At 35.0% G+C, this 14,456-nt stretch overlaps 1 protein-coding gene across 4 annotated transcripts in view; it reads right to left on the bottom strand.

Annotated features, from left to right (window-relative positions):
* Positions 1-14,456, bottom strand: part of MGRN1 (mahogunin ring finger 1) — a 101,150-nt gene that overhangs the window by 41,833 nt on the left and 44,861 nt on the right. For all 4 annotated transcript variants that reach the window (XM_051964551.1, XM_051964544.1, XM_051964565.1 and 1 more), the window contains exons 5-7: positions 12,373-12,490; positions 2,100-2,166; positions 971-1,020 (exon numbers count right to left, since the gene is read on the bottom strand). In XM_051964551.1, coding sequence (XP_051820511.1) covers positions 971-1,020; positions 2,100-2,166; positions 12,373-12,490 — 235 coding nt within the window. The remainder of the gene's footprint in view (positions 1-970; positions 1,021-2,099; positions 2,167-12,372; positions 12,491-14,456) is intronic.

Genomic DNA, 14,456 nt, shown 5'->3' on the forward strand with positions numbered 1-14,456 from the left:
ATTCTGTATACATATCCTTTTGCCCAAACCTAGTCCTTTTGAATCCCCCTATTTAGTGTACCACTGTTCTTCACAACCGATGACTCATCCTTGACTTTCTCTTCTTTGCTCCACATATCTAATCAACTGCTAGGTCTTGATAATTTTATTTCTGAAATATCCCTCATAAACATTCCCTTCTATCCATCTCACGGTTAGCACGCTAGTTTAGGCCCTCATCGTCTCTTGCATGGACCACCACATTAGCCACCAAACTGGCCTCCATGCTTCAGATCTCTTCCTTCACCAATCCATCCTCCATAGAACAGCCAAAGTTATTTTCCTTATTTCCACATCATTCTCTACTCAATAAACTCCAATGGCTCTCTATTATCTTTAACATAAAATGTAAACTCTTTTATTTAGTTTTTAAAGCTCTATACAATCAGGCCCCAACCTACCTTTCAAACTTTTTTCAAGCTCATTACCCTTCACACATTATCCGGGCCAGCTAAATTATCTTTTTTATTGTTCTTAACATATAATATTCCATCACACTTGTATAGTCTCACCTCACCTCCATCTTTTTAGAATTCTCTGTTTCTTTCAAGGGTTAGTCCCAATACCCCCTTCTACCACATGAAGCCTTTCCCAATATCATCATCCTCTAGAGACTCTCCCTTCCTCCCTCCTCTAAACTACCTAATAGAGATACCTATATAAGCTCCTTGAAGGCAGAGACTATCTTACTTTTGTCTGTGCTTCTCCAGTGTATAGCTCGGTATGTAGCATATGATGGGAGCTTAATAAATGCTTATTGACTGATAGCTGCCTATCCTAAACCCCTGATCTTCTCACTTCCACCCCACCCCATTCCAGACTTGTCCCTAAATTTAATCAAAGACTACTCCTCAAGTTCTACCAAATTTATTAAATGCTTACTATATACATATACTGATAGCCCCAGGGAAAAGGAAATAACTATACTTACCTTCTCAAAAGCAGCTAATAATACATGGGCATGACCAGTCACTTCCACAACTACCAGGAGGAAAAAGAGAGAAGTCACAGTTGGCATCAGTCCAACTCTCCTATCCAAGAATAGGACAAGCACCAGGTTAGTTTCCTATTGCAGAAGAAGTTGTTCTTCTATTTTTGACTCTTTCCACACTCATTTTTAAAGTTCATTCCTTTCCAGATTCTCAGATTAGAAGCGGAGTTTGTTGTGGGGTCTGGCATGATTTGGGATCCCTTCAACCAGAGTGTTCTACTGGTCCTTCTCCAATGACCAAACTTCACCTGTCCTCCAAGGTTGCTTATACATAATTGCCTATGGTTGACATCACATCTGTTTCCTCACTTTGCTCATGAAAGGTCCTTATGATACAAATTCATGGGAGCCAGGGAATATGGGATCCTGGAATTCAGCCCAGAGGTAGTTCACCAAATATCATGGACAAGAACTTACAACAGTACTATCTTGGGCTATTAAGCTGGATTCAAGGTCTGGGAGAATTGCTGCTGCCCCCATTTAAGATTCCCAATCATAAAAAAAGTAATATACTCAAAAATATTGGTCAGATAATTGGATATGAATTGATATCCAAAGGGAATAATGTTGTCTAAGTAATTTTTGGGGGAAAAGATTCTGAATATGTGATTTCATCAGCATAAGAAACTTTTAGTATAGTAATTCCTTCTATTAATGCAGACCAGCACTGGCTCTGTATTTCAACCTTACATAATTACCTAGGACACTGGTAGAGTGTACAATCACAGGGGAGCAGACTTAGGACAGTCTTTCTACCTCTATGTTCAGCAAGTTTCTTAGCCATGTTGCCCTTCTTTCTTTCTGATGCCTGGCTAATGTAGTTCAAAACTTCAAACTGCAAATCTGTTCATCTCAACTAGTTTCCTGTGTCAAGTTATCCATGAAAAAGAAAAATATATAATTCTAGTACAAAAAAAAATAACAAAAAGAGGCTTACAAAACTTACTTTGATTATTTGGGGGGAAAAGCGATCACTGTTATGGGAAACTTGAAACAGAAAATCTTTCATAAAGAGCCTCTTAGAAAGAGAATTATTTAAGGGAGAAGTGAATTTAAAAATATTTCTTACCATCTCCTTCATCTACAATAGCTTGGATCACTACTGGGAATACACCCCGGTCCAGATCAAAGTTCAACTAGAGGTGGAAAGAAAAAAAATATGTCAAGCTTCAATCCACTTAGTAGGAAGATTATCCCAATTAAATGAAAATTTGACATTAATTTAAAAGGAGAAAGCAAAACAAAAAGAAGAATGTAGTATAATTGCTCAAAAGGCAAATGAGTAAAAGAAAGGGATTAACTGAGCTGCTACCAGTCTTCTTTCTTGCAATGAAAGCTCAGGATGGCAATAGAACAGTTTAACATACATAAGATTTTTATTTTACTTCTTATCACATTCTCTGAAGCACAAATCAAATCAGGTCTCTGGTCTCCATTGATACAATAACATAAAAACCCAGATAATACTCTAAGGAGTTATCATCATGAAAAAATGACCATTTGGGCAAAATTACATGGATTCATGAGAAGATAAACAGATCCTCAGATATTATTTGTGATTATAGGAAAGAGAGTTGGCTATAAAAACTAGATTTCCAGTTTACTATCTGACATTTCTTAAGGCTATCTATCAGATCATCCTCTCTTTTTAAGCACTGAAAAACATTTCAGTAAAAACAAAACTGGCAAAAAGTAATGCATATACTACACTTGCCAAATCCTTGGTGTGTGTGTATGTGTGTGTTGTGATTTGTTACCTTAACTTAACTTGATTTCCATACTCTTTCAGAAGTCAAAGGATGACTTTTTTTAATCCTCAAGATTTTGACTTGTTCCTCCTTCAAACTTTGATTGTTACTTTGAAATCTAAATGAAATGTAATCAAGTATTATTTCTTGGAAATAGAGGTTGAGTGTTGGAAATTCTTGTTTCTTAGAACTATATGGTAAAAAGAAAACTCCTGGAGGGGTGCATTTTCATTATGCACACAGTGAAAATTTGCAACAGATAATATCAAACTTACCAGTGAAATGAAATTTGGCATTGTTTTTATCTACATCCCTTCAGAAGTAAAAGGAGACTGTTTTAAGCTGAGCCTTGGACAATCAGTGGGAATTGCTTGCATTGTTCTGCAGGAAACCTTGGCCTTGGAGTTTTGTTAATATTTTGTAAATAAAAAATGTGCAGAGGAACAATAAAGAGCACTAACTACTTTTAACAATACATAGCTGTGTAACAATAAATAACTTTGTTCTCTTGGAAAAAAAGATAAATGATCATTTTTATTAGGTTCTTACAATAGGCACTGTCAACTGGGAAAGAATAATCTCTATTCTAAAGACATTATCGTCCCTAAGAAAAGTCACTGTAAAAGTAAAACAAAGTCATGTACAAAAGTACAAGCTAGATAAGGAAGTGATATATTAATAGTTAAACCTTCAAATGATATATTAATCAACAAGTATTTTATTAAGTATTTACTATATTCCAGGCATAGTACTAGGTGCTAGGAACACAAAGTCAGAAACAAAACAGACTTTCCCCTAAATGAGTTTATCTTTTATCAGGGCATCTCTTGCAAAGACACAGAGAAAGAAAATGGAGTGTTGTGTTGAAGGGATATTGAGGAGGTCGGTTCCATTTGAACATCATGAATGTGAAGAGAAATAATTACGTAATACTGCAGAAAAAGTAAGTTGGGGCTGGGCTGTGAAGAGCTTTAAATGCCAAAGAGGAATTTATATCTGATCCTAGAGATGAGCAACCCACAAAAACTTACTGAGGCGAGTGACATATCAAACTTGTGCTTTAGGAAAATCACTCTGGCAGCTAGATGAAGGTTGGATTAAAGTATTAGTAACTTGAAGCTAGGAAATTGATAAGGAGACTATTTCAAGGCCAGGCAGAAGGACAGAAAGGTAGCCTGAACAAGTTGGTGAATATAGATAAAGAAAAGAGGGTGGATGCAAGAGTAATTGTGCAACTGACTTGATATGTGGAGTGAGTTGAGGAGGATACCAACACTGGTGAATCTGGAGGTATAAATGACAGAAATAGGGAAGTTCAGAAGAGAGGTGGATTTGTAGGGAAAAACAATACATTTTATTTGGAACATATTGCGTTTAAGGTGCCTATGGAACATGCAATATGAAATACCTAATAAGCAGGTGATAATAATGGACTGAAGCTCAGGAGATGGGAGTTGAATATACAAAATTGGGAGTTTATAGAGATGATAAGTTCACTGGAGCTGATAAGCTCACTAGAATATCCCTTGTTACTCTTCAATAATTCTAGAAATGCTAGCTATGACAATATGACAAAATTAAAGGTATAAACAATGGAAAGGACAAAACTAACTCTCTTTGCAAAGTATTCCAAGGAATCAATAAAGAAACTAAATAAGATGATTAATACCACTAATAAAGTAGAAGGATACAAAAAAACTCTACAGCATTTCCATTAAAAATAAATATAAAATTCATAAGATATCTGGGAATTAGCTTAACAAGCTATACTTAGGACTTATAGAAATACAAGAAAACTTGAACAAAATTGAACAAATCTGAGAATATCAAGACTTAGTGTGTTATTCCTATAAGGTAGAAAGTCATTTTAAGGCAAATAAAAGTAAATATGTTTTTAAGTAACAGGTTAGTCAACAGACAGACCACAGTACCCCAAAATATTACACAAATTAAGAATCTAAGAACTTGAGACAAAGAATCTAAGGTAAGAGTGGAACTATGAAAAATATCACAATATAAATTTAAAAACATAAGCGTTTCTGAGAATGCATGTATATAAATATGTAGACAAAGAAAAACATACAGGTAAAGCCATACCCTGTAAACTAGTCTGCAAAAACCTGAAGTCAGGCACAATGGAAACAAGATACATTAGGAGATCTCATTCCAAAATTCAAACTACTAGAAACTAGAAATTCAGGCAGTGTAGGCGAGTTCACTGGTTGAACCTTCACTTTCACTTGTCCTGACTCTGGCATTTAAATGCCAAATCTAACATCACATTAATTTTAGCTTCCTGCACTTAATTATATAGCATGTAAAGGGCATATCTGAGCAATTAACACATTGAATCAAGCCTTTAGAAGAGCAGTAACTTTAGGAAGGTAATTAGTAAGATCAATCAGTATTCACACATTTGGGGGGAAGGGAAGAAAATAGTGAAAACAAAAAGTCTCTTGCCCTGATAGCTTTGGATAAAATATAGAGTAGAAAAACTCAGTTCAAAGCTTTTGTTATGTTTGGCACAAACATATATGGCAATTTAGTACATAATAAAAAAAGGAGCAAAGTAGACAACTATTATGGTTACTCTCTCCCAATCTGTATTCCTAAAATGAATACTAGATCTGGAGTTAGAAAAGCTGGGTTCAAGTCTTAGTTGGTAAAACCAATCTTTTGAGCAATTTAACTAATTTCTGGGCCTTGGTTTCTGCATCTGTCCAATGAGGGAATTGGATTAGATAATCTCTAAGATTCCTTCTAGCTTTAAATTCCATAATGCTATGCTTCTGTCTCCTAAAATCATTCACTCATGGCTAAGTCGGAAGACGGAGTTCCATCATCAATCTGTGTATTTTCCTATTATAATCACTTAATTTTTCAAAGTCTCAGTTTCCTGAGCTCTAAAATGGTGCCAATAATCCCTACCCTGCCTATATTACAAAGCTATTGTGAAGATCAAATTATATGGTGGCTGAAAAAGTCTTTGATAAATATCAAGTGCTGCACAAATGCAATGTATCACCCCTGGAACTCTTCCATCATCTGACAGTTGCCTTTTCTTTGGTCTGGCTTTTCCTAACTCCTATCCTCCCTTAAAAAAAAAAAAAAAAAAGCCTATAGTCTTCTTTCTCCTGTAATAAACTCTCTTCCAATGATTCACTTTTTAGATTCCCTGTTTATATGACCCCTCTTGAGAGTTGGAGAACAGAAAATATGAGAAAGCCAGAAGAAATCATAAAAATTAACTAAGGAAACTCTGGGAAATCTATTCTTATAGTCACATGATTTCCACAAAAGACTGCTCCACACCAAAAACTTTATTTCACTACCAACTTATACAAGATTAGACTTCTCCATGGTCCTGCGAAGAAACCAAATGGAATGAACCAAAAATAGAATATTCATTTGCCATAAGAAATAGTTGATTTTCAGAGTTTTCAGCAATAATGCTCAGATTTTGTTCTAAGGCCTAGTTTCAAAACTTTAGCCTTTTAACAGGAGCTACTGAAAAGCCCAGAGGTATGAAGGAGAGAGGCAAAGACAATTTCAAATTAAATTCCAATATCTCATCATAGAATGCAAGTGACCCTGAGTTCTCAAAGGCTATGCCAGAAGACCAAGTGCTCTCGAAGATTCTACCATATGGGCAAAATTTTGAATTTGGTTCTGGCATTGACCATAAAGGGATGAATAAGGAAACCCAAAGAACAGAGAAAAATACCATAAAATGTCACATAAACAGACCCCTTCTTCTGGAGCAAGACTGTCAAAGTGGCAGAAAACAAAGCAGGAATATACAACAGAACAGTTTTTAGAGCATTTATAAAATTAACTTAATTACTAGTGGTCTAAATGTGAGATTCTTGTTCAACAACCAGTGAATCAATATATGCCTGGAGACACTGACCTATATAACCATAGTCACTCTTGTTATAGATAAAACAAGAAGATATAACAAAGATACTACTAAGTAGAAAGATGGCTAACAGGTTCTCCCTTGAAAGGATGGAAAAGCTGGTTTTGTTATGTACCAAAAAGTAATAAGAAACATCATTTCATAGGACATTTAGTAATCTTGTAATGCACTTCACATAATAAGCATACGAAAAAAGCATACTAACAAAAATAATTTCAGTTTATATTTTAGCATCTGTTTTAGAGGATAATAAAGAAGAAATCCTATGAAAAACATGGTTAAGAGTCTCCAAACCAAATCAACACATACTTTCATACATGATGATTTCAATGTTAAATATGGTCCTTGAAGACAATAGAAAAAAAAAGTTGGAAAAAATGACTGTAGGCTAAGAAATTAAAAAAGCCTAAGTCTTATAGCATATTTAGAAGCCTCTCACCTATATATCAACAACACTGCACAATGGACAGAGTCCTGGACTATGAGTTAGGAAATCATCCTCTGATACTTTATATTTATCCATATGTCTATGGGTAAATCACAGAAATTCTGAGTCTGTACACATTTAACCTATTTAACAAAAACTGAACCTTCAAAGTTCTTCATAATGTTGCCCTCTTCAATCTTTCCAATTTCCCATACCTTATTCACCCGAGTGTATTGTATAATTCAATGATACTTCGTACAAACATACACTATATCTTGATTGCATTTTTATTGGCTGTTCCCTATGCCTAGAATTCTCTCCCTTATTATCTCTGCCTCCTGGCTTCCTTCAAGTCTAAATTAAAATTGTATCTTCTGTAAGAAGTCCTTTCTTATCCTCCTTAATCCTAGTGACTTTCAATTTAATCTTATATCTTATTTGTGCACAGCTGTTTCCATGTTGTTTCCCCCGATAGACTAAGCTTTTTAAGACCAAAGACTGCCTTTTGCATCTTTTGGTCTCATCCAAAGTACAGAAAGTACAGTGACTGGCACATTGTTGTTGCTATTTTGTCCTTCATTATCAATGTCAGAGAGGCCTTTCCATGATATGCAAATGATATGGATATAAATGAGGAAAGGCTGAAATAAGTCACATGCCTCACTTTCTCTTCCAGAGCCACCTGGGTCCAGTGGCCAGCTATAGATCAGGACAACTGGAGATGGCCCTGGATTCAGTGGAACATTGTAGCACTTCATAAATGGGCACTGACTACCTAAATATGTTTATTTGTTAGAAAGGGTAACTTTTATTTGTGTGTAAGTGGGGGAGGTATTATGGGAGAACTGCACAGAAGAATAGGGCAAGGACAGTAATCCAAGAAATGAGAAAAGAAAAAAAAAGCATCAGTGAGACATAAAAAGACACAAAGGAGTAAAGAGAAAGAAATTCACAAGAGGACAGTCAAATAGAGGTGTGTTTGTTACTATTGTGTAAAATCTTAACATACTTAACATTATAGAAAGTCGCAGCTTCTTATACAATCTTTCTTTTCTCTTCTTTGTGTATGGAAATATACATATCTGTTCATAATAAGGCCATAATTAAAAAAAGAATTTTAAAAAAGAATAATGACTGGATTGAACATGTCCAATCTATAAAAACTGCTTAATACTTCAAGGAGGAGGGGTAAGGGAGGGAGAAAATTTGGAACTCAAAATCAAAAAAAAAAAAAGAATATTAAAAATTATCTTTGCATGTAACTGGGGGAAAATTTTTTAAAGATAATTATCTTAGAGATTAGGTAATGAAAAATAGGAGACTAACAGGACAGAGAGTTGTATACATTGTCAGGTGTAGGAGAAAAGGGTTTTTACTGCAGAAATGATTGTGATGAATGACAAAATACACCAATACAGCATATTTAAGAAAAGAAAGGAAAAAAAAGAAAGAAAATGAAGCTAGGCAAATCAAGTTGAGTAGATCAACTAAAAATCTTTGCTGTAGGGGTTAGCTAGATGGCACAGTGAATAAAGCAGTGACCCTGAATTTAGGAGGACTTGAGTTCAAAGTCAGTCTCAGACTTAATACTTCTAACTATGTGACTCTGGGTAAGTCACTTAATCCCAATTGCCTCAAAACAAACAAACAGACAAAAAAATCCATGCTGTATATGAAACAATTTTGAAAGTACTGAGAAACGGGCTTTCAAGCTATCTGTAAGAATGATATTTATAGAAGTCCAAAAAATATGGCCAAGGAGGAATTACTAATGACCATATGCTTCTTTAACACATAATTGCTTTTAAGGTGTATTAATTCATCTTACTGTTCTTGTCAATCATTAAAAAAAAAATCATCTTCTTTTTAGGAGAATCATATACAAGGTTCTCCTCCAATGAAATTTCCATTATGTGAATGCTAAAGTTATAAAAAAAATTCCTCAATAAATGCAATCACTATCTTTTAACAATATCAAATGAACCCCAAAGCAGCATCTTCTCAAAAGCAAGGTAGCAAGAAGGGCATATTTTGGTTTTAAACTCAGCTCTATCCCTGAGACCTGTAAATCCTTTCTAATTTCTTTGCCTGCTTTCTTATTTGCAAAATGGATATGATCATATATGTACTACTAACCTCACAGGATTATATTAGAATCAAATAAGATAACGTATACAAAACAATCTAGATTCTGATTCAGCAATGTTTCTCCTGAGCTTATATCGCAAAGAGATCAAAAAGGAGGGAAAGGAATCCAATGGGCAAAAATGTTTGTGGCAGCCCTTTCTGTGATGGCAAGAAACTGGAAACTGAGTGGATGCCCATCAGTTTGAAAATGGCTGAATAAGTTAAGGTATATGAATGTTATGGAATAGTATTGTTTTATAAGAAATGACCAACAGGATGATTTCAGAAAGGCCTGGACAGACTTATATGAACTGATGCTAAGTGAAATGAGCAAAACCAGGAAATTATTGTACATGGCAACAGCAAGATTATACAATGATCAATTCTGACAGAGATGGCTCTTGTCAACAATGACTGATTCAGACCAGTTTCAATGGTATTGTGATGATGAAAGTTATCTGTACCCAAAGAGAGGACAGTGGGAAATGTATTTTCACTCTTTTTGTTGTTGTTTGATTGCATTTTGCTTTCTTTCTCTTTTTTTTCTTTTTTGATATGATTTTTCTTGTGCAACACGATATTTGTGGAAATATGTATGGAGGAACTGCATATGTTTAACATATATTGGATCACTTGCTGACTGGGGGGGAGAAGGGAGGGAAAAAATTAGAAGATAGGGTTTTATAGGAGTGAATGTCAAAAATTATCCATGTATATATTTTGAAAATAAAAAGCTTTAATTTAAAAAATTTTTAAAAACAATCTAGAATGACAAATAGTAAGCAGTTTATTATAGGTTGGACATGTTCAATCCAATTATTATTCTTTTTAAAATTCTTTTTTTTAAAATTATGATCATATTGCTACTGGAATAAAAGGCAAACCCCTGTTTGCCTTAAAGCCCTTGGGAAATGCAAATTTAATTTATTATTTCCAGGCTGATTATAGACAGTTCCTTTCATGTACTCTACATTCTAAATCACCCCACCAACTATTCCTATACACAATATACCATCTCTTGCCTACATACCTTTGCACAAGCTACCTTTCACAACTGTAATATTCTCTTTTCACCTCATAATCCTTAGCTTCTTTCTAGACTCATCTCAAATGTCATCTGTTACCAATAGGCCTTATGACCTATTCTGAATCCCTTAGACACTAGTACTTGCTCATCTACACGCCTAAGCTTTATGTTTACTCTATATTTTATTTTTATCTATGTACATGTTGATCCCCAATAGAATGTAAGCTTCTTGAAACCAGAGACTGTTTGATTTTTGCTGTATGTCCAAAGCCTAGAACAGGAACTAGAATATAATAAGGGTTTAATAAATTCTTGTTGAATATATATGGAATGAATTAAATGAATACTATGGAGTTTATTCTTTTTTATTCTGTAAAAATAGGAAGCCAATATTTTAAAGCTTTTGAGCAAGGAAATAACATGATAAAAAAAGGTCATTTTGGTTTAAGAAGACTGTTCTGGCAATATTGCACAGAATACAATGGGAGAGATCGGGCCAAGAAGGCAGAGTAGCAGGGAAAGTACAGCCAGGCCCCAAGCCCCTCCCCTCAACTCCTCCACAAAGATCTGGAAAATGCACTCCATTTAGTCCTGACTGTCCTGACTGTGATAGCCAAGAAGAAATTCACAGTGATTCATTTCCCCAGCCCAAGCTAACACAGAAAGTAGGCAGAGATGTCTGTGATCATTGGGAACAGGGACTAGTTAGCAACAAACCCACAGATCATTCCAGCATAGGCACTGAATGACAATTAAAGCTAAAGTCAAGGGAGCAAGTCCTAGACCCACAGTAAGTAAGCTGCTCACGGGTATCTCTACAGCTTGTTACCAATTCTGGGACACATAGCCAAAGGAGACTAAGAAGAGGACTTATTCTAAGGATGGTGTTCTATGGTGAGGAGCTGTCAAAGGTCCCTGGCTAAGCAGTGAGCCAAAAAGCAGGTTCAGAAACAAATATCAGCTATGTGCTCTAACATCAGGGTCTGAGTTCCAATCCTCAGCCAGTTTGAAATCTTCAGGAGAGTAATCAGGGCAAGAATCCAGAATAAAGGGAAATTTAAAGTTTTGTCATTCTGAACCAGCAAAAATTTCCAGATGGAGAATAGTAGCTAATCCCCAGGGTTATGGAGACTAATGGTATTCTAATCAGAAACAAGACCATAGGTATACTGCTCAGACTCAAACCAAGGACAGGAATTTACAAAGCTCAGACTAGAAGGATAATGAGCAGATTTACCCTGGATCAGACCACTTTGAAAGCACTGAAAATTACAGATCAACAGTCTGAGCTGTTCCTGAAATCCTGAAATAAGACAAGACTTAATACCCTAAGAAATCAGAAGGACTCGAGTATCCTATGCAAAGGTAAGGTGCATCCAGTTTGGAAATATACAACTATAGACTATCTGGAAGATGAACATTAGGGGAAAGGAAGGATGAATCAACAGTAACCATGGGCTACTAATCAATTATTCTCCTCTCTGTCTCCATGCTTACCAAGCAACTTTCTGTTAATTAATTTAATTACTAAATACAATGATCCCAGAAAGTGTCCCATATAACCAAACATAAATATTCTGACTTATTCACCAAGTACATCCTTATGTTAAGCAGTAACAAATGGTTTCCTAATATACAAATCAAACCAATGGATATTTCACTGCATGACTCAGATTATTCCTAGGGAACTAACAATAGTTTTTCTATTCAGAAGACTGAATGATCTGACCTGAGCAGAGGTAACTATAGTGAAGTTCAATCTCAACCCATACCTTTATACCACAAGGGCACTCACCAAAGAAATTGTTGCTTCCTTCTTCCATGATTTTAGACAATTCCAAAAACCAGGACCTTTGTACCTTCTAAAACATATTTCTTCCATTCTCACTTAATTAATCACTTAAAAACCCAACCAATGACTTTCCATAACCCTTCAGCCACTTTTTGTGAATAAAGCATAGCAGTTATCCTAAATGATTTTTTCTAACAGCAAGTCATTAAGATGCAGATTAAATAACCTTGATATTTTATGAACACAAAGATATTTAAGCAATGTTGTTGGGAAGGAGTAGAAAAAGTAGACAAGAGAATTACCTCATCATCTTTCCATTCTGAGAAATCAATCTTGAAGGAAGGAAGGGAAAATTGCTGGCTCACCCCTCTCTTATAATGGACCGTCTCGGACTGCAAAGAAGGATTCTTTGTGCTGTATCTGAAAAGGCAGTGGAGATGGGAAAGGAAGAAAAGGTGAAATTTTCAGCAACAAATGCCTCCTCTAAATCCAATTTGTAGTATGTCATTGATGATTGTTTGCCTTCCAGGAATCACATATGACAGATTAGAAAGCTTGAACTAAAGCCATTTTCTTCCAGACACAAATTCATAATCTATCACTGTGAAATTTTATTAAGGTCAGTGGTTTCTAAATTCCTTCTATTGAACTAATATAAGAAAATACTTGGAGCATCATTCAAAAGGCTTTCCCCAAGTTTTTATGATTTATTTTAAATTATAATTCACACAAATATGCATAGTTTATACTCTTTTTAAACATTCAAATATTAAATAACTGTGCTATTATTTATTTATTCAGGCTGCTCATTTCTTGCTACTAAAAAATAACTTACATTTCTCTTACTTTACATCTTCCTTTCTGGAGCTCAGTGTTGCTAAGAAGTGAACTGGTAATTTTCGAATTAAAGAAATCACTTCCTCTTTCTTATATAAGCTTTTTTTTTTCTTGTTTCATTAATGGCCTGTTTGAATGGCCTGAACTAAAGTGGTATCACCAGGAAGAAAACAAAAAACAAGGTGATATTCGTCAATGATTCAAAGGCAGAATTCACCATTTTGAAATCTGAAATGTTCCCTCTTCTAACCTTTTTCTTCCTGAATCCTACTAACATCCTGGTGGATAGAATCTAGGCTCAAGGTCTGGATGCATGGAATACAAAAAATATACAACGAGAGACAAGCATTTGACTTCCCTGCTGTTCAACAAGACCCAGTATCAAGTTCTATGCAAAAATAGGAAGCAGGGTCATAATCTTAAACAGAATGGAACATCTTATACCTTTACTATTTTTCTTTGTTCTGCCCTCCTTAAGTCAACTTAGTAAATATTCATTAAGTACTTACTATTCAAAGGGTTCTGTGCTAAATGTTTAATACTTATTATTGAAATCAATTTAGGGGAACTCAAGAAGACACTCAAATACAGGAGCATTCATTTTCTATACAGTATATAGTAGATACCAGAATGATTCCTCCAATTATATTTCCCAGTGTTTCTCTATTCTAGTACAGGGATATTTTTATGAATTTTAGGAAATAATACTGATAAATGATGTTAATCCCTATATCACACATACTTTAGGTAAAGGTTAGTGGTCCCATAAGTGTGTATGTAAACCATAGCATAAAGACAAGGCTGGTGGCAGGAATCATATCCAATTTTCCAAAACTATGGAACTAATTAAAAATCCACCAGTTGGCTACACTTAGGGAAGAGGAAGCTGAATATAGCCAAAGCATACAAGCAGCATCCCAGAACTAAAGGAATTATGTCAAGTGACTGTGCTGATTCTAGAGGAAGAGAAAACACACTGGCTTGCAGTACTTTTTTTTAACTATATAAATGTTAGTTATTATTATTATTTTGAAGTCCTGATAAGATGGACATGGCTAACATTAACAGGTAGGGAAAACAAGCATAGATTTAGGAAAATTAAGAGCTACCAAGGGGAACAGTGTTGATATTTTGCTAACTATTCTCTTACATGTTTACATGACTTCCAATAACATCCCATTCTAATATCTCAGTGTGGTATGAGTACTTGAAGGCTATGTACTTGAAGTGGAACACAAGCTCTTGCTAAGCTGGAAAAGTTTCAAGCACCAGTCTGGTGACAGTCTCTGCTGAGAATCAGTAAAATTAAATTCAGAGAGGCCCACCAAAACAGGGTAAAAAAAATTTTCACCTACATCCTTTCAAATAAACACTTTAACAGCTTCTTAATCAGTGCGGTTATGATATATATTGGTGGAAGTATCTACCCGAAATCACAGATCCTTAAATTATGGAAGCGAGTCTGTATCAATTATGAATTTGTTCTCCCCCTGTAAATAACTACTCTTGCTTAAACCTCAAGTTATTTCACATGTGGAAGTGAAGAAAG

Source organism: Antechinus flavipes, chromosome 1, assembly GCF_016432865.1.
Source record: "Antechinus flavipes isolate AdamAnt ecotype Samford, QLD, Australia chromosome 1, AdamAnt_v2, whole genome shotgun sequence".
In the NCBI taxonomy this organism is placed as follows: Eukaryota; Metazoa; Chordata; class Mammalia; order Dasyuromorphia; family Dasyuridae; genus Antechinus; species Antechinus flavipes.